Source organism: Dasypus novemcinctus, chromosome 7 (assembly GCF_030445035.2).
Source record: "Dasypus novemcinctus isolate mDasNov1 chromosome 7, mDasNov1.1.hap2, whole genome shotgun sequence".
Classification (NCBI taxonomy): Eukaryota; Metazoa; Chordata; class Mammalia; order Cingulata; family Dasypodidae; genus Dasypus; species Dasypus novemcinctus.
In genome coordinates this window covers 13,687,202-13,706,825 of record NC_080679.1, presented here as the reverse complement: position 1 = coordinate 13,706,825, position 19,624 = coordinate 13,687,202, and the positions used below count along the sequence as shown (strand labels likewise).

The following is a 19,624-nucleotide window of genomic DNA, read 5'->3' as shown; positions in this document are numbered from 1 at the left end:
CTTAAACATATTCTTCAGTAACAATTCTTAAAATTTGCTTTACATTGATGCTTCACATTATATAGAAACAGTGTTAACAAATAAATACTATTATCAGTTCCCTATTATGACTGAATTTGTTAAACTGGCTCTTAAGCTTATTTTAAAACTCTTCCGACAATGTGTGAAGCAAATTCAAAATGTTACAAAAGGAAATTTTTTGTTTTTTTTTTAAAGCACACTGTGAAAAGGAAACATAAAACAAAAAATCAAATTTCGTTTAGAAAGTTCTTCAGGCCTACAAAATATGATTTTTAAAGATTTCTACTTTAAAAGTTACTTCCTAACTGTATTGTTCTTATTATCATAATGAATAATGAGTATCCAAGCTGCACTACCACAGAAGACATTAACCAAGAAATGAACCTTGGAAAGCTGCATAATCACAAGTGTTCCTAAGGCATTCTATTATAACTGGTTCCCAACCATTTGGGACCCAAAGAAACATTAAAAGGGGCAGGGATATTCCGGTTCTTCGTGAGGATAGGTGCATATTTTCATAGGTCTGACTGACTAGACCCAAGGAAAACTGCAAAATCCCTTTGTCAGCACTCTGATGGAAAGTGCTAAGCATATGTTCACTGTACTTCCCTATATGCATATTTTCTAAAATTATGTAAATCAAACTAGCCTAGCCTTTGGGCTACTTTAATTAGGAGTGGCTATTTGTAAAGTCATGAATGTGAGGAAATATAAACATCATTAGAAGTCAGCAACAAAATCATTTAGCAACTCCTTTAACACTAGGTAGATTAAGTGTACATGCAAGATTTGTCCCACGAGGAAATACAAACTATAACTATGAGCAGGGAAAATTCAGTGCCAGATTTTAAGGAGTGTCTAAATCTTAAAAAAAAAAAAAAAAAGCTATTTCTCCTGTCTAATCTTAGCCAATCTATACAACACCATGTGAAACAATGAAAAAAATAATTTTGTAAACCAGTACACAGAATTTTATTTTAGAGGTCTAGATTTTTATATTTTAACCAATGCAACCTCTTATGTGGAAAACAAGGGTAAAATAATAGCAAGCTTGTGGAATTAAATTTTACTTGACAAGAAGTACTAAGAGTTTAAAACCCAGATGCTAAGTACAGAAAGTAAAAGGAAGATTTTTCTAAAGTGTCATGAACACTTTGGAGTAAGGCCAAAAGAATGACTGCTAGGAATTTAATTACCCCTCAGGTAGTATGCTGGGAATGTAATTTGTAATGGTACTAAACAAAACTAAATAGGGAGAGAGAAGGTTACAGAACCGAGTACCTTTCTTTTGACCATCTGATCCTGTTCATGTGAATTACGAAGATTCTCAATTCAAACTGTAGGTTGCAGAGCATAAGACTGTATTACAGTTCTGATTAGGTCCAAAAGCAAAGAAGAATGCTTAAGACTTTGCCTCTGACTCTTGGAATAATGTGGAACTTAACTATCCACTTCAGAGGCTAGCATTTCTTCTATAAAGACCAAAGGTGTGGGAATAGATGTGCCTGCCTCCCACATGGGAGGTCCTGGGTTTAATTCCCAGTACCTCCTAAAAACAACAAAAACAGCAGCAAAACAAGCAAGAAAACCAACTGAGGGAAGCCACACTGGCTCAGTGGTTGAGCACCAGCTTCCCACATACGAGGTCCTGGGTTCAATCTCCGGTCCCTGGTACCTAAAAAAAAAAGACCAAAGGTGGCCAGGCTGGAGGAGTATTTACGACTCCATATCATATTATAATGCAGGGTGATCCAGCAGGAACTTATACAGAGTATTCTATAAACAGAGACATTATGAAAGTATTCTAAGAATCAACAAAACTGGCAAAATCAAAGAGATATAGGCAAATTTGCAAAGATGGAGCAATGCTTAACATCTGTGTGTAAAGAAAGATACATTATTTATGATAAGTAATAAGAACAACATGGTTAGGAAGTAGCTTAATTCACTAATTCCACTGAGAGAGGTCAGGAAGATATGTTCTTTAAAAATAAATAACATTAAAGAGATCAAGTCAATCTTAAAAATAATTTTAAAAAATGATTTCAAAATAAATGTTTCAAATGAAGGGAGTCTTCTAACTGTACAAAAGCTGCCTATGAATTCTACAAATGTACACTTGTCAAAAATTATTTCTTTGCAAGTACTACCATCAACCTATACTCTATGCTAATTTAGGGTTTGTCTTTAAATTCCCATTTTATATTTGGAAAGCTAAAGAGTTAAAGCACATTATATGGAATAACTTAATATAAATACTAAATTAAATAATTAGCTTCTTTTCCCATAAATAATTTAGTGACTTGGCAGAATAATCTATAAGGGATTCATCTCCCAAAATATAACAAAGCCAGGGCTGTTCCTAAAACCAATAAACATGAACCAATCTATCTTTTCTAACCAGCTATAATGTGTTTAAATTTGGAAAATACCTTTATCACAGGGGTTTTCAAAATATGAATGAAAATGAAACACATGAGAGGTTTATAAAAGCAGGGCTAAGGCCAGACTTCTGAGCCTGATCACCTGAAGCTTTTAGCCTCTTAGGTTAATGATCCAATGAACAAAGTTTTACACCCCATCCCTGCATCCTGGTCACCAATGACATCAAAATGAATAAAACAAACCCCCTTCTAACTGAGGGAAGTAGAATGGCAGAACTATTATAAATGTACACCTGGTTTCTAAGATATGGACTTGAGAGTCTTACATCCTAGCTGGTAACCTTGGGCAAGTTTAAACAATTATGTCTCAGTTTTCCTCATTGATAAAATAGCGGTAACAGCACTCACACCTCAGCACACGTTTTGAATATTAAATGAGAAAATATGTAAAGTGCTTACTACCTTTTCTGCAATAGTGTACACTCTATAAAAATTAGCTGTTACAATTACTGTAATGAGTCTACTTTGTGTAAAGTAGCTCCCTTCAGCAGCTCCCTTTCTACAATTACTGTAATGAGTCTACTTTGTATAAAGTAGCTCCCTTCAGCAGCTCCTTTTCTGTCATACACTTTGGAATTGCTCTACGTTCATATTCAGACATAAAATAAACATTAAAAGACTAGTAGAAAGGAATGTGTAACACTGGGAAGGATAAGTTGTGTGTCAGAAACAGCTTCAATAGGCTGCACATGTAATTACTGCATTTTTCCAAAAACCTACCATGTAACCTGTCAGAAAAACTGTTCTAGGAAAAAGGTGCTTCCTCAAAAAAGTCTCTCATAAAGTTGCTGAAGGTTCACTGTGCACTTAATCATACAAAATTGGGAAACAGGGATAGGAAAAATGCTAAGCCAGACTGGATGTTGAGACAACAGGAGGAAAACCTCGACAGTAGGAGGCAAACCAGAACCTTAATGGAAAATGAGACATACCTTCGCCACAGATGTTAAGGAAAATTAGCACATATTCTAATAATAGTTAACAGTACATGAAAGAGCTTTGTTCGAAAGTAAGAACATATATGCTTATAATCAAAACCTATGCATATCATCTTAAATGAAGGAATGCATAGCATGTTTGTAATGACAGATTATAATGCTTTATACCTGTTAATTTTAGAGAGAAATGTCAGTGACAAACTACATTTCCAAATTTGCTGGCCACAATTAACCATTGAATTATCAGTCTTGTTACAGTGCTGCCAAAAGACACATATTTAAAGATGAAGGGGGAAAGCCTTAATTGCTGCTATGCTCAGATACCAAGTAAAGTAAACAGTCACTCATAAAAATATAAATACTTAAATTCTTAAAGATTACTTGGCTTCACACTAAAATAATTATTTTTTGGAAACTACAAAATTCTAAATTAAAATGTACACATGAATGAGCCAATTTAAACCATACCCTTACAATGTTGTTATAAATTTAAATTTTTTTCAAAATACCAAAGAGCAACTATTATGTACACAAGTAAATATATTAGAACCTTAAACAAAAAGGGACCTAACCCCTCCTAAAAGCCCTCTGAACATATATTTGGATTTGGACAAGGAAGAAGTCAATAGCAAACCAATTCAACTAATCAAAATACTGACCTGTAAAGTGAAGCAAAAATCAAGCAAACAGAAAAAAAAACTTTATTTTGATGGTAACACAACTAAAATATTTGTCCCCTCCCTTCCATTTTTTTTGACATTTGTAAAAGGTAATTTATCTCTAAATAAATCTGTAAAATAAAAAAATGCATTTGAAGGCTAACAAGTGCCCATTTACCTGCAGCTCCTTGGGGAGTTTCATCTGTACGTGCAGCTGAAGAGTTGACTGACTCCTGGTTGCTTTCAGGGTCTGCCATTTTCTCCTGTCGACGAGCTTCAGCTGCTCCTCTTTTGCCCAGGCCAGAGCCTCGCCGACTGCAACAGAAAAATGTCATCATAGGCAGCAACCAGTGAACCAGGACCAATGTATAGACAGCACAAAGCTCAAATTCATGAAACACAAAGCCAGTTTCTTCTTTTTTAAACTAAAAATTGTTACAGAAAATCACTATGCGTAACAGCCAAGACTTTGTATATTTAAAATTCCTCCAAGTTACGTCACATTCACAATTCAAGCTTTTGAGCTACTAGGAGCTGTTGTCATCCCTACAGACAGAAATGATTTTTAACTAAATTGAAAAGTGACTCCTCCTGCAGAGAAAATTCAATTCACTTAAAATACAACTTTCACGGTAAATAGTGGATCAACATACACAGACTTTCCAATTGACAGTGGACAATGGGAACAGGGGAGGGACAAAGGAGATGGGGGGGGGGGGGGAAATCCCCATTACTTAAGTTCCAGATTACCTAAAAAAATTTACCCTAATAAAAGACAAAAACTCTATCCTGCAAAATAATGAATATTTATTAAAAAAAATACAGACAACATTTAGAAAACATTTGTTTAGAATCAAGGCACGGAATAAGATGCATTTAAAATGATTACTTGTTTCTCATTAAGCAAATTACATTTTAGTGATGATGAACTTTTCTCTATTTTAGTAGAGAAAAATTAGTAAGCAAATTAGAGGTGGGAACAAAAGACACAACACAACCCCCCCTGCACCGCCCCTCTCGCTGCAAATTATTCCAACTTGAGTTTTCAAACAGTAACTCCCCAGGCTCACTTAGGAAATGCAGAAAACATTACTACCAAAATAATTTCAGGAGAGGGAGGTCTTATTTCAGGAGTTAAAAAAAAAAAATGGTTTAAACTAAAATCAAACAACAGAATTACAGATACTGAGTAGTAAAGACTTTTAAAGAATAAAGAAGTAAAGAAGGGTTCTGAATCACCTGGAATACTAGAAGAGTTTATTCTACTGGTGAAAAATCTTCCCTAAACAGGGATTTGTTTAGCCAATCTTTCCCTCATAGAGAAACGACTCACTGCAAACCCAATTTACCAAGCTACATATTAGTGGGATTCAAATTAATCCATTCCTTTAACATTTACTTTGCACAAGCCATGTGACAGTGTTAAACACTTAGGATTCATACGGTTGGTGCCCTCAAGGAGTGTTAGCCTGAAGAGAGACAATGACACGAGTTGTCTCCAAAGGCACTACATTTAAGAGGATTTCAACTGGTTCAGGAGAAATTTGAGATGAAAAGCATTTCAGGCAAGTAGCTAGATAGCTTGTGCACAGTATGACCAAGTACACTATAATTTCACATGCCCTAACACAGGGGTTATGAATAGAAAGAAAGAAGGCTGTAGAGAAAGTCAGGAAAAGATAATTATAACACTAGATTACCTGATTTTGCATACAAATTAAAATTCATTTTTAACCATATTGAATTCAGTCCAATAAAGGACAAAAGCTCTGAAGAAGCAAAGAATTTCATAAAAAGTATTGCTAAGATAGAGTGTTGGTGAAAGGTTGTTGTATGGGAATTCTACACATGTACATGATTTTTTGAAAGTTCACAACTTCTGTAATAAAAACGTATTTTTTTTTTAAAGTATTGGGGAGTGGATGTAGCTCAAGTGGCTCAAGCAACTAAGCACCTGCTTCTCACATTGGAGGTCCCGGGTTCATTCCCAGTGCCTCCTAAAAACAAAACAAAACAAAATGAACAACAAGCAAACAAAAAAAAAACAACTCAGGTGAGCCAATTTGGCTCTGTGATTGAGTGCCAACTTCCCACATATGAGGTTCAATCCCTAGCCCCAGCACCTCAAAAAAAATTTTTGTTAAGAAAAGACAAAAGCAATCAGAGGTACTAACTCCAGATATTACAGAATCTAAAGAATTCGAGAACAAGTGAAAATGGAGGGATTACAGTGTCAAGGGTACTTTTCTTCTGACTTAACAGCAACAAATCATCCTTTTTCCTTATGTCACTACGTGCCACCACTAAGAGTAGTCAAAGCAAATTACCTTAAAGAACCAAAGTGCTAAAATTTTTCTACTTACCTGAGGCAATAGCAGGGAAAAGACCAACTATGATCATTCCCCTATTACTGTATTTTAATATATTTAGTAGAGGAAACAAACTACATATAAAAGAGAATACAGATATGACTGCTGAATAATTAGTAACAGAAGAGCACTTGAGCCCCATATCCTTGTTCTTATGAAATGCACACAGAAGCGTTAAGTGATCATGGAGAATAAATTATACAATCTACTCTCAAATGTTTAGAAAATATAGGCAGAAGGATGGATGGATGAATGGATAGAATGATATGTTAAAAGCAACGGATCTCAGTATGGGGTAGCTGGAGTTCTCCATACCGGTTTTGTGTTGTACCGGCAACTGTCCTGTAAATTTTAAATTATTACAAAATAAAAAGCTAAAAAAAAAGGGAAGAGGGGCACCTAAACATATCAAGACTGAAAATTTGAGAAAAATATTTTTTTAACTATAAGCTAATGTGGTGGCTTGAAGTTATATACCCCAGAAAAATGTTCTTAATCTTAAACCATGCTGTGGGTGTGAACCCATTATAAATAGGACCTTTTGATGGGTCTCAAGTCCACTCCTGGAGCCCTTATAGAAAAGGCCACAGAAAGAGAAGCCTCGGGAGAAGGAAGAAGCTAGAAGTCAACAGAAACTGGAAGAGGAAGAAGATGTTGCCATGTTGTCGTGTGAAAGTAAAGCCAAAGAATTCTAAAGCTCGCCAGCCAGTGAAGCTACTGACCCTGGGAGAAAGCAAGCCTTCTAGCATCTGAAAACGAAAGCCAATAAATTCCTGTTATAAAGCCAACCCACTGCACAGGATTTGTTTTAGGTGCTGAGAACTAAAACAGTAAACATTTTCAATCATTTAATAAAAGTGCATGAACTACTATGTCACATCCAAGACAGCTGACTCTGAAAATGATTTCGAAGAGCAATCGGGAAAAATATGAACTGGAGATGTGAAAGAACACACACAATACCTACACTTTTCCTTGAAGGGTACATATAATAATACAAAATGACAAGTACCATTCACTTTCCCTCATCCATTAAACTCAATAACTGGAGTCAATACTTTTAGAAACTAATTAGGCAATATTACCGTCATTAAAACAGCCATCCCATTTGATCCATTAATCCCACTACTGGGAAACTTAGCCACCTTTAAAAATAACTCAAATTTCTCAGTTACATGGCAGGATATAACTTTGAAAACAACCTAAATGTTCAACTATTGGCAATGGCTCTGTGAAGACAAGGTAGCAAAAGGCAGAAGGTAGTAAAACCATGTCAATAAAAACTGGGGAAGAATTCAAACATAGTAATACTAGTTCAAATGAATGTCTTTATTCAATAGTCAAGTAAAAGGTTATTTTGGTTTAATAATTTGTTAAAAACTTCAAGGATTAAGGATTTTTGATGAAAGTCAAAAACACTAGAGCAACAGAACATAGTGAATTCACCATAATCTTAAAAAAAACTCAAGTTATTACCTGGTACTAGCACAGGAGCCCGTGGTCTTTTGGCGTGTGCTCCGCCTTAAACTGGGGAGCTCAGCAGGTGGGGACTCACTGCGCTTCTTGGTTGATTTTCTTAAACCTACACACAGAAAACAGAGAAGTAAAAATTTTAAAAGGGTAGTTATGATAAATTATAAATTAAATTCTTCAGATCATCTTGTTTGAAAGTTCACAGCATCTTCCCACAGCCTCTCTAGCAGTATACTAAATTTACTCCCATAGTATGACTTTACCTAGCCTATAATAGGAAAGTTAATATGGTACTTGGCACTCATAGTTAAGGATCAATCTTTTCAATGGCCCAATGTATACAGATTCAAACTATCCCACACGATGAACAGTCCCTGCTCTCTCAAACCATTCCCTCAGAAAGTACTTACTATGTTCTCATCTCCTCTGCTGCTCTTCTTCACTAACCAAAATCAAGAGTTGGCACATGCACACACATACTACATACTTCAAGATTTCACCAAATTTTATTTAGCGCTTTATTACATTGTCCTTATATTGTCCCATTTTACCTCATTTATGTAAGGCTCTTCAATAAGGTTATGAGAACAAAATGCTTTCTTTTCTTTAACCCATGTCATTACTAAAAACATACACTTGAAATGACAGTTCCTGGATAATCCAATTTACAGAATCCTGAGTAACTAGGAGGCAAGGGGAGGCAATCAATGACACTTTACATGTTATTCTAGAATAACAAATATCTGAGGGATAACATTCTAAAAAATTAGTAAAGCTTACTATCTTATGAAGGGGTAAGCCATCTTACCTCAATAAGGTTTACCTCCCCTAATAATGTTATCATACATGACAACATGCTGGACATTGTATTTTATCTAAACAAAAAACTACAGTAGTGACATCTCTTCACAGTCAATAATCGTATTTTTATGAAAACTATTTGTCATTTTAAATAGAGTTCAACTTATTCATAGACCAATAATACAATAAACAATTCCTCAAGTCACTTGCTTTTTTCGAGAAATTTAATTTTTGGCCATTTCATTGCTTTAAAGTAGAAAGAAAAGGCAATTCTTCATTCTTTTGATTTTGATAGAAACATCACTAAAGATCTAGGGAAAGAGGTGGTATAAAGGAGAGAATGATATGCTAAACATCTTCTTGACCTTTTAGATTCATTTAAAACTTCAGTCCACTCCATTTGAGATGACATTTTACCATATATAATGAAAATGGCTAAGTAAAAAAGCAAGTTATTCAAGAATCTTTGAGAACACAAAATAGAAGCCATAAGGACAAAACATACATTTAGACAAACATCACCATTTAGAATTCTAAACCATACCTTTCAAGACATTTTCTTTAATCTTTTATTTAAAAGCCTAGACACCTCAAACTGACATAAACAGACCAAAGAATAGCACTTTAAGTAAGGACAGAAGATTGGGTTAAGGGTTTTTTTAAACTTCAATTTTATTTTTAGGTTGATTTTATATATAGCAAATTGCCAGAATTACTTGATATGATCACAAATCTATGCCTGATAATCTAAGTTATTTTTTCTTAACTTTGACACCACAACTGGGAGACTGACAGGGACATGTAAGCAGATCAACAGTTAGCCTGATATGCTCAGGTAATTAGTGACACTTTTTTTAATATTAAAATTTTTTCCCAGAAAATATTAAACTACACTTATATTACTTATCTGAATTGTGTGGTTAAATGAAAACAAACAAACAAAAAGTACCATTTGGAAAGGAAAAAACATCCACAACTGCCTTACACATTAAAATACTCAAAAAAAACCAAAGTGCTTTCACTTATAATAAAGCACTTTAAAACCCTTGTTGTATTGTCAACTCATATTTTACTTAGTTCATGCAATACTAGAGTGTCTTTCTACATACCATGCTAGAGTAATGGATCAGAGCTCAAAATGTTACATTTATTTAGCAACATTCAAAATAAAGCATTCAACTTTAAATGTCCTGTGGGCTACAGCTATAGTCAACTGGTTTGAGGTGATAGCATACGTTTTAATCAAACTTCTTCATACTTTTACTGTTCATGCCCTGCAACAGACTTTGGTATTAAACTTGCTTTCAAACAATTTTATTCAAGTATAATTACATGATAATATGTACTCAATTAAAGTATATAATCAAATGAGTTTTGACAGTGTATTCACCCATGTAAACACCACCACAATCAAGACAAATATAACATCTCCATCACTCTAAAAAGTTCCCTTGTACCCTCCCCTTGCCCCCATCTCCTTCAGGACCTTCAGGTCCCTGGCAACTCATGATCCACTCTTAGTGTTAAACTCCAAGATGATGGTAGTAAATGATCAAAAACAGGGCAGAGGAGACCCAAGACAATGAACAGATAGAAAAATATTTATACCTGATTTCATAATCATACCACAATTCAAAATGACTTTTGGGCTGATTTGTCACAACTCCCATCTAGTCTGATAAACCAGGAGAGATAACCCCAAATGTTTTGTTGTCTGAAAGACAATTCCATGGTAAAGAGGTTGCTATGTATAATGGTCTCAAGTGGAAAAGACATATTGGTATATTTGTAACATCAACTGAGACCAGGATTAGAGACAATTAGCTTTAATAAATAACTGCTCTAAATATTGGTAAAGAGCAATCCAGTCAAGTAGTAACTTCTTGCCTTTTCTGAACAAACCAAGTCAAACCCTGAAATCACTATGTAATTTCCTTTGATGACTGATTCTTCCAAAAGTCAAACATTTTCACAAAACCAAAAATGTCAAACATTTTTACAAAAAGGAAGGTTTGAGCTAAAGCAGTTTAGTCAATACTTGTTCGAATATGGAGATAGTGTAACCTTCTTTTGACCATTCAGCAAAGACTGCTGGAATATACTATCTCCACAATTTTAAACCAGCTATTTTAATTTTTCAAAAGCATATTCAGATACTTCCCACAATTTTGGAGATAGGAAGTTATAATAATTCTGATTTTTCAGATGCAAAAATATTAACTGACTTGCTTAAAGGTGAGTATACCAGTTTATTCTAAGCTTATTCTGAAGAACAGCAGAGACTATTACATTTTCAATATGCTTCTGGCAAAGTGCTAAAGTTTTGCTTTACTAGGTCATTTAGAAAAGTTTAAAACTCTCCATACAAAAATTCAGTATTTTTGCAGTACTCAAATGTGTTTCTTTGCATATTACTGGTCAAGCAAGGAATATTTCAGTAAGAGAGAGAATACGGTATACAGAAACCTACAACCTACCAAGAACAAATTAAAACACACACACCTCTTTGCAGGTCCCTAATGCAACAAAACTGCATTTATCATTTATTTTTAATGATACCTTTTTGAGCATCAACCAGAATATCATTGGTCAGGTCAATGTATTCTTTCTTCGAAAGCCTTTGTGTTTGGTATGAGAATTTATGTACTGGTCCCTACAGATTTATTCCTAGAAACTTTCTTCCTGTGGATACAAGTGAAATTGGCAATGAGTATTGTTCTTAAAATCCTAAGTGATTTCTTCTTCCATATTATAGGCGTGTCTTTTAAAAAAAAAGTTTTCCTAACCAAAAAGTGATTAACTCAAAATTTAGGGCTTCATCTTTTAAAAAATGAGTCCTTCTGTGAAATTGAGACTTTTTAAATTATTAAACCTCTTATGAATTCAATTATAAGCTTGGATTTTTAAAACTACATATAACAGTAGTTTAAAAGATTTTAAAAAATCAACAGATTGAGAGCTGACAATGCCTTACATATATAACTTTCTGGCCCTTATACATAAAGTAGTTAAAATACTCTTCAGTGCCTATCTATGATTATTTTTCTTTTCTATTTGAAATTTTTAAAAGTATTTCTCATTGTATTAAACTACTGCGAAATGATTCCAATTTTGTCATTTTGCAAGAGAAATGAGAAGTAACAAGATTTACGTACTCAATTAAGTTATCAAGAAATGAACACTATCAATACTAGAAAGGTATGTTTTAAATCTTAATTGTGTTAACTTAAAAAGCAGCAAGACAACTGGACACAAATCCACATATAAAACATATGTTTTCTATTCTATTTTAATACTTACATGATCTGTTATAGGTACACTAATCTTTTATATGAGTGTATAGATGTAAAAATGCATACTGTATTTCCCTAAAATGGAAGTACACTCCCCAAATGATAAACTATACTAGTAATACAATAATGAAGTAAACTTCACAATTTCTTCAAAATTCTTTCTCTTATATAAGAAATCAAAGTCAACATGAATATGAATGCACTATCTTGACAAATAAGCAGGGTGACAGGATTAGGCTGAACAATCTATTTTATTCAGTGATACTCTATTTAAATACATGAGTATTTTTATTCTGCAACTTATACATTCATTTTAAATGGGCATTAAAAGATGATGAAATAGACACCTATTGTTCAATGTCCAAAAACCCTTCATTGAGCACCCTACTTTTTAATTATTTTTTTAACCCCCTGGGGAGCTATCTCCTACTCCTTCTCCATATGGTCCAGATGGAACTGTTATTTACTGTACACTCCCACTATATGAGTGAAACTCACACTGGCCCAACTATTTCTATCATCTCCAATCATTGCTGTGTCCTCTTCGCCACCCATGATTCTTTCAAGGATAAGCATGAACTAAGGAAATTCAGAGGTTTTCTTAGAGGTTAATATATAAATTATACAATAATGCTGTCCTTTTTTTTGCCTCATATTTCACAAGGCTTCTAACTGTTGGGGACCATCTTCACTTAACCAGCTCAACCCAACCAAAAACATCCTACCTATAAAAGCCATCACTGTATTAAAAAATTTAAGTCTACAGCAGATGTCAACAAACTGTGGACCAAATCTGGCTGATGGTCCATTTTAGTACAGCCTGCAAACTAAAAATACTTTTTACGTTTTTTTAAAAGAATGTGTGACACAAATTGTATGTGGTTAGCAAAGCCTAAAATATTAAGTATATAGCCTGTTACAGAAAATGTTTATGAACCCCAATCTAAAACAAACTAGATGACGAGGAGAAGGAAAAAGAGTTACATAAATTAAAAAAAAAAAAAATCTCCAAAACAAAATAAAAGCAAAACAAAACTCCTTTATGTAATACAAGGAAAAAGAAGATCTGAGCTAAACAAACATTCTCTTAGTAATAAAAGTTTCAGTACTAATTTTTTTTAGAATTTTAGGCACCTTGTTATTTTATTTTACTTGTGATTTTTGTCCTATTTCTGCAAGGACAGTAAATGTATCTCCATTTTTAAATGGAGTAGACAAATCATTATGGATAATGTACAAAAGTCAGGACTTTAAACAATCAAGTGTAAGTAGTGCACAACATATACAACCCCTTTTTCCCAGGTCTCTTTTCCCATTCAGTCTCCTGGAACACTTGGAGTTAAACCTTTACTTCCAGGCAGGAGTTTGAAATTCTTCCCTGTGGAATTTTATCAGCCTTAGAAAGAAGATCTGAAAAATAATGATAGAGGCAATTTCCAAACTAAATAGCTCAACCAGATCACTGGACAGTGAACCTGTCAAACCTCATGTACATGCTCAGAAATGACAAATGAGATTTTTACCCCTTACTGCCACTTGAGTATGAGGAGACAACCAAGAATTACCAGAAATCTGAATAAAGTTCCTAATATGAAAGACAAAAACCAAAACCAAAGAAACTGGGAGAAAGCGAATTTGGAAGGAAAATTCACTATCAGGGTCCTCAAAAAAGAAATACATCCAATAAACCAAATACAGGATTTTATTTTTAAAAAAGGAAATGAGAATAACCTCTTGAAAATTTAAAATAACATAGCAAACATGAAAAAAAAATAAGATTGAAAAATGAAATTGAGGAAAACTACAAGAAAACAGAAAAAGGAAATCAAGAGTCAAAAAAATAGGAAGATCAAGACCATCCTATTAAGAGGACCGTCACTTAACAGATGATCCAGAAAGACAAAAGAAACACATTTGTACAAGGAATAAGGTGGTCAACCATCATGGTTTTCCTAGGAATGTTCCGGTTTTAGGGACGAACTCCTGATTCTCAGGAAACCTCTCAGGAAACCTCTCAGGAAACCCCTCAGGAAACCTCAGGAAAACCAGAACTGCATACTCCCCGATGCAGAATGAAAACAAATCCACAGTAGTGGGCAATATCATGCATGACATTTCTAAAACATGGAGGTAAAGCTAAGATGTTCAAGTTGCTAGAAAAACAGGGTGCATATAAAACAGGGAAAGCCAGAATGGTGCCAGTATTGGACCTTTATGGAAAGAAAATAATTCCCAGCTCTGAACTCTTTATTTTCAACCTCTCTGTCAAACACTTATCAAGGAAGTATGACATTTTCAGAATGTCAAAATATCAAAAACTAAAATCTTCCTTAAATTTCCAAAGTACTTTTTCTTAAAACTATCAAGTAGAAGATCTGTTCTACCAAAATGATAAAGTAAACCAGGAAACAAAACATTGGGATATGGACAGAGGAAACTGAACGGAGGAGAAAACTTGAAGAAAAAATGAGGTTAAAAGTAGGATAAAGAACAACCATGCAGAGGCCTAATTTCTTCAAGAAAATAAAACTGATACATGCGGAAACCTGGAGAAAAGATTTAGACAACTAGTAAGGAGTTTGGAGTTGAACAAAGCAATAAGTTCACAGAATATTAAGGAAAAAACAATAAAAAATAAAAAACAAGAAAAACAAAAGTGCGTAAAAAAGGAAATGTTCCTATATGGCTCAGTGTAAATGATAATATAAACATTAAGTACTCATCATGACTGGAAAATGAAAAGATGTGCTTGTTAAGTAAAAGGGGTTGGGTAGGATTCCAATGCAAAATATTCATCTTCTGTAAGGAGAATGCAACAGTTCTCAAATGGAAAAAGAAAATCAGCAGAGACATAAAAGCCTATAATATAGAGATACTGAAATAAATATCAAAATAATAAGCTATGAGAAAGAGCAATGTGGCAGCAGAAAGACTTGTTTTTAAATAGTAATTAAACAATTCTAACATTAAGCTGTGTACAGGGATATAAATAAGCATTGATAAGTATTAAAAAAGAAAATCCTGGCAGCATACACACCAAAGAAAGAGGTAGCTCTTGTTGATGGAATTAAAAGTGATTTTTATTTTTCATCTTTATACATTTTGGGCTTTTCTGGATTTTTCCTTTCATAATAAGCATTTTAGAATCAGCTGTCAAAACTATTTCATAATATATAAATGAAATATATATAAAACAATATAAAAGAACAGCAGTACAAAAAGCAACACTATAAAAGAACAGTAGTATAAAAGATATTTTTGTTAACTTATATATAAGTTCAGTAAAGTATAATTTGACTGAGTTAATTCTTATTCTGATCTGGTACTCAAAAATATATGACACATGTACTAAAAAATACATGATATGGTATGATATAATAAATGATGTAAAATAAAGCAAAAGCTTTCTTAACAAAGAGGTCCACCATATTTGTTTCCATTCAATTTTTTTTTATTATTAATTTGGCAGCAAATATTGTTAATGTATTTTTTTTTGAAAACCCCCAAAATATGAGATTCTTAGCTGGCAATTTTTCAAAGTGCTTACATAGGAACTAGTAAGGTTTTTAACTGCTGAATAATATAGAAAACTCTTAACACTCAAGTATTTTCCTTTTAAGCTCCCAGCCCAACACCTCACAAGGCTAAAAGATAGAACTTTTCAACTCAACAGGGATGACCCTAAAAGATCCAACTAGGTGAAAAACCAAGAGTCTAAAATTTTTAATCTTCTACTATCCAACTCACTCTCAGCTCCTCCCTCCATGCTAAAAATTCAAAGGACCATGTCTCAGACTGATGGAAAGAACCCTAATCTTAGCAGAATTACCTTCCCAGAATTCGGCATCTGCCTGGTTCTTGTCTAGTTCTAATAAAGGCCACAGGCTGAATGTAAGTAGAGTAGCAGAGTAGGAAACTCAAGCTAGAAATAAGCTGGTAGCTACTGCTGACTATGTTATTAATCATTTGCACATGATGTCCACTTTAAAGAATGGAGAGTAAACTGGATCTACAAATAGACACATCAGACTGGAAATATAATACCTTTAAATGTGTCTATAAATAAGTTTCCATAATTACCCAGATTTTGATCACAACGTGTTTCTTCCTTTTCTACGCCATCTCCTTCCACTATCCAGACAATATATTTGGAAATAGTCAAGTTTTTACCTTACTTACTTGTAATGTAACGTAATTACATTACATTAATTTTTAATGTAAAATTAACATTAAAAAGTAGATTAGCAAACCGTATTTTGAAGACAAACTAATTATAAAAATATTTTAAAATCATCTTATTACTGGTTTTAAATTATGTTACATAAATTTACAAGACTATTAATTTAGGTTAAACAACACAGCTAAAAAAATTTCCTATTAAAATATTAAAAATTGTTACCTAATACTATCCTTCCTGGGGTACTCTGAAGACTTCTATCAATTGATATATTGTGACCTTTGCTTCAGAGCTATTTTGATCAGATGCAGTTGGCAAACAGCAGCACTTTAAGAAGTCTATTGCTAAAGTAGTTGTTTCAGTAGTTCTCATACCAGCCCTAGTTCCTAATTAGGAACTTTTTCATCAGCCTGTTAACAATGGCTGAAGCAGCACACTGGGAAAAGTCTTTCTGCTTAAATGCCCTAACCAAATGCATTATATCATTTCCCAAAGTGTATTCCATGGACCACTGTTGTCTCACAAGGTAAGAGCAGGTAGTGAAATAAATTTGTGAAATACTGGGTTAACCAAAAGTTACTAAAAGACTTCCCACAGCTTTCAACATGTTCATGCCTATCCTGAATCTTGCAGAGTAGTATGTGGCCAAGGGAATAGTTTATCACAAAGCATTTCGTAGTGCTATTATTAATACATTTTCAAACACATTTCCTTTATCTTGAAACTCTACTGAGCAATCATATCTTAGCATGAGCCTTCACCTGAGGAAACATATCACATTCTAATTTACCAATTTATAGATTCTTAGAGTTGCAAGAAAACAAGACATCCAGGGGGAAAAAATTACCTAATTTGAAATGTTCCCTGTCTCACAAAGTAGCCTAACCATTTCTTAATTTATAGATTTATCATACTAATTAAATTTATACTAATCAGAAATCCATCTCTGAACTTCTGCCCATTGCACTGAATGTAATTCTGCCCTCTGGATCGATGTAAAGAAAAAAATAAAAAATCAAGCTATAATCCCTGGTGCTTATGAAAGTCTTTCAAATACATGACCCTGGTGCTTTAATTTTATAAATCTATTTTCACATGCATTCCTTCATTTATTTTTCACAAGAATGAATATTAGGATCTTGCAAATTGGATAACTGGGATTAGGTTGGTATCATAATTATAAACTATAAGGAGATAACAAAACTTTAAATCTGAGTCTTCAAAATCTAAGGAAAGCTACCATAAATCATCGATGGCTAGGATTTATCAATCCTTTACCTTAAAACGGTACTCTGAATATGCTCCGGATTGTTTTCTGCCTTAAAATATTCAATTACAGTTGTGCATCCTTAACTTTTGAGATGTATCCTGTGTACTAAGCACTATGCATGTCTCCTCATGGACCTGTTTATTCCTCTAATAGTTGGTATGTCCATTTAACAATGGAAAGGTTATAAAATCTACCAGGGTCATCAGATGATAAATGGCAGAGCCATGACTCAAATCCAACAAGAATTACAGTTCTTTTCCAAAAATACTGTTACTTGAAACCCCAGAGATGATCATTAAGAACCTCATTTTGACCCCATATCTCTTTGTAAAATTACCCAGCACTGCCAATTCTATTGTAGTATTGCTTCTGACATAAGCTGTTTCCTAAAGTGTCACATTTAATCATTCCTAAAACCCACCCCTCCCTGCTTGACTTCAAGGAGTCTTTCCAGATTTAGCACATCCCAATCTCTCACTCTTAAGCATCCCATTCTTGAGACTGCTGTCTGGAATCAGAAGGCCTGAGACTGACTCTTGGCTCTTTGACTTCTCAGCTCTGTGACCTGGCAGAGATCACTTGACCACTGACACTGTGACACAGAAATAATAATAATACTTGCTATATAGGGCTGTTGAGGAGTAAACGAGATAATCCATGTAAAGTATTTGAAACTATTGCCAGGCACTTGTAAGCACAATAAATATTTGTAAAAATTAAAATCATATAGCAAAAACTCCCATTATTTTGTTTTGAAATGTTTTTCACTTACATGAAAGGAAGCAAGTATATAATGAGCAGTGTGATATGGATCCCTGGATTCAAAATTATTATTGATCAATACCCGTAAAGAAGGATCAAGTAAATTTCATCTCCCCTAGAGTGTTAACATCTCTAAATTACCTAATTATGTCTAACAGTAAAACAACAGAGAACTAACAGGAAAAAGTAAGTGGCACAGCTAGGAAAGCAAATGCTTCAAAGCCAGTATATCCCATCTTGGGAGTTTAACACTGTCATTTACAAGATTAAAATAAATTTTCCTAGGTGGCGGACTTGGCCCAGCGGTTAGGGCGTCCATCTACCACATGGGAGGTCCGTGGTTCAAATCCCGGGCCTCCTTGACCCGTGTGGAGCTGGCCCATGTGCAGTGCTGATGCGCGCAAGGAGTGCCGTACCATGCAGGGGTGTCCCCTGCGTAGGGGAGCCCCACAGGCAAGGAGTGCGCCCCATAAGGAGAGCCGCCCAGCGCTAAAGAAAGTGTAGCCTGCCCAGGAATGGTGCCGCACACACAGAGAACTGACACAACAAGATGATGCAACAAAAAAAAAGAAACACAGATTTCCATGCCGCTGACAACAGAAGCAGACAAAGACAACGCAGCAAATAGACACAGAGAACAGACAACCGGGGTTGGGGTGGGGAAGGGGAGAGAAATAAATAAATCTTAAAAAATTTTTTTTTCCTTAGTAACCTATTAAAGCACCATTATTTTGCAACTTAAATGTGAATGCATATGTAAAATACCTGAATGCCAAACAAATGTTGGTTCCCTTTTCTTGTTCCCACAGAGGCTATAATAAACAGCACTTAGAACTAAAGTAGTGGCAGTGAAAATAGAAAAGCAATATTGTGACAATAAAACAAAAAGATTTTGTTTAAGTGAAGAAAATAAATATCAACTGAGTTTTAAAATATCAAGTCAGTTGTGACCACGTGCAGAGCAGGTTTAACGTACATTTGGACTTTCAGGACTTGGAGTTGTCCTAAATGATATTGCAGGGACAGATGCTGGACATTATACATCCTACCATAACCCACTGAATATACTGGGGGAGAGTGTAAACTACAATGTAAACCATAATCCATGCATTGCGGCAGTGCTCCAAAATGTGTTCACCAAATGCAATGAATGAGCCACAATGATGAAAGAGGTTGTTGATGTGGGAGGAGAGGGGGAGAGTGGGGTGTGGGGTACATGGGAACCTCTTGTACTTTTTAATGTAACTTTTTTTTGTGATCTATCTTTTTTTAAAAAAATAAAATAAAAAATATGCAAAAAAAAAATAGTTAACATGTGGACTGCTTTTTATTAGGGCAGAGTAACTGCATCAGTACTCACAAGGCTTCATGGTTGGCAGCTCCCGTTACAACCAAGGAAATCCCACTGATTAGCCAC

At 34.3% G+C, this 19,624-nt stretch overlaps 1 protein-coding gene across 50 annotated transcripts in view; it reads right to left on the bottom strand.

The window, feature by feature from the left end:
- Positions 1–19,624, bottom strand: part of TRIP12 (thyroid hormone receptor interactor 12) — a 175,767-nt gene that overhangs the window by 69,530 nt on the left and 86,613 nt on the right. For all 50 annotated transcript variants that reach the window (XM_058299954.1, XM_058299941.1, XM_058299946.1 and 47 more), the window contains 2 exons: positions 7,908–8,013; positions 4,241–4,377 (listed from right to left, as the gene is read on the bottom strand). In XM_058299954.1, coding sequence (XP_058155937.1) covers positions 4,241–4,377; positions 7,908–8,013 — 243 coding nt within the window. The remainder of the gene's footprint in view (positions 1–4,240; positions 4,378–7,907; positions 8,014–19,624) is intronic.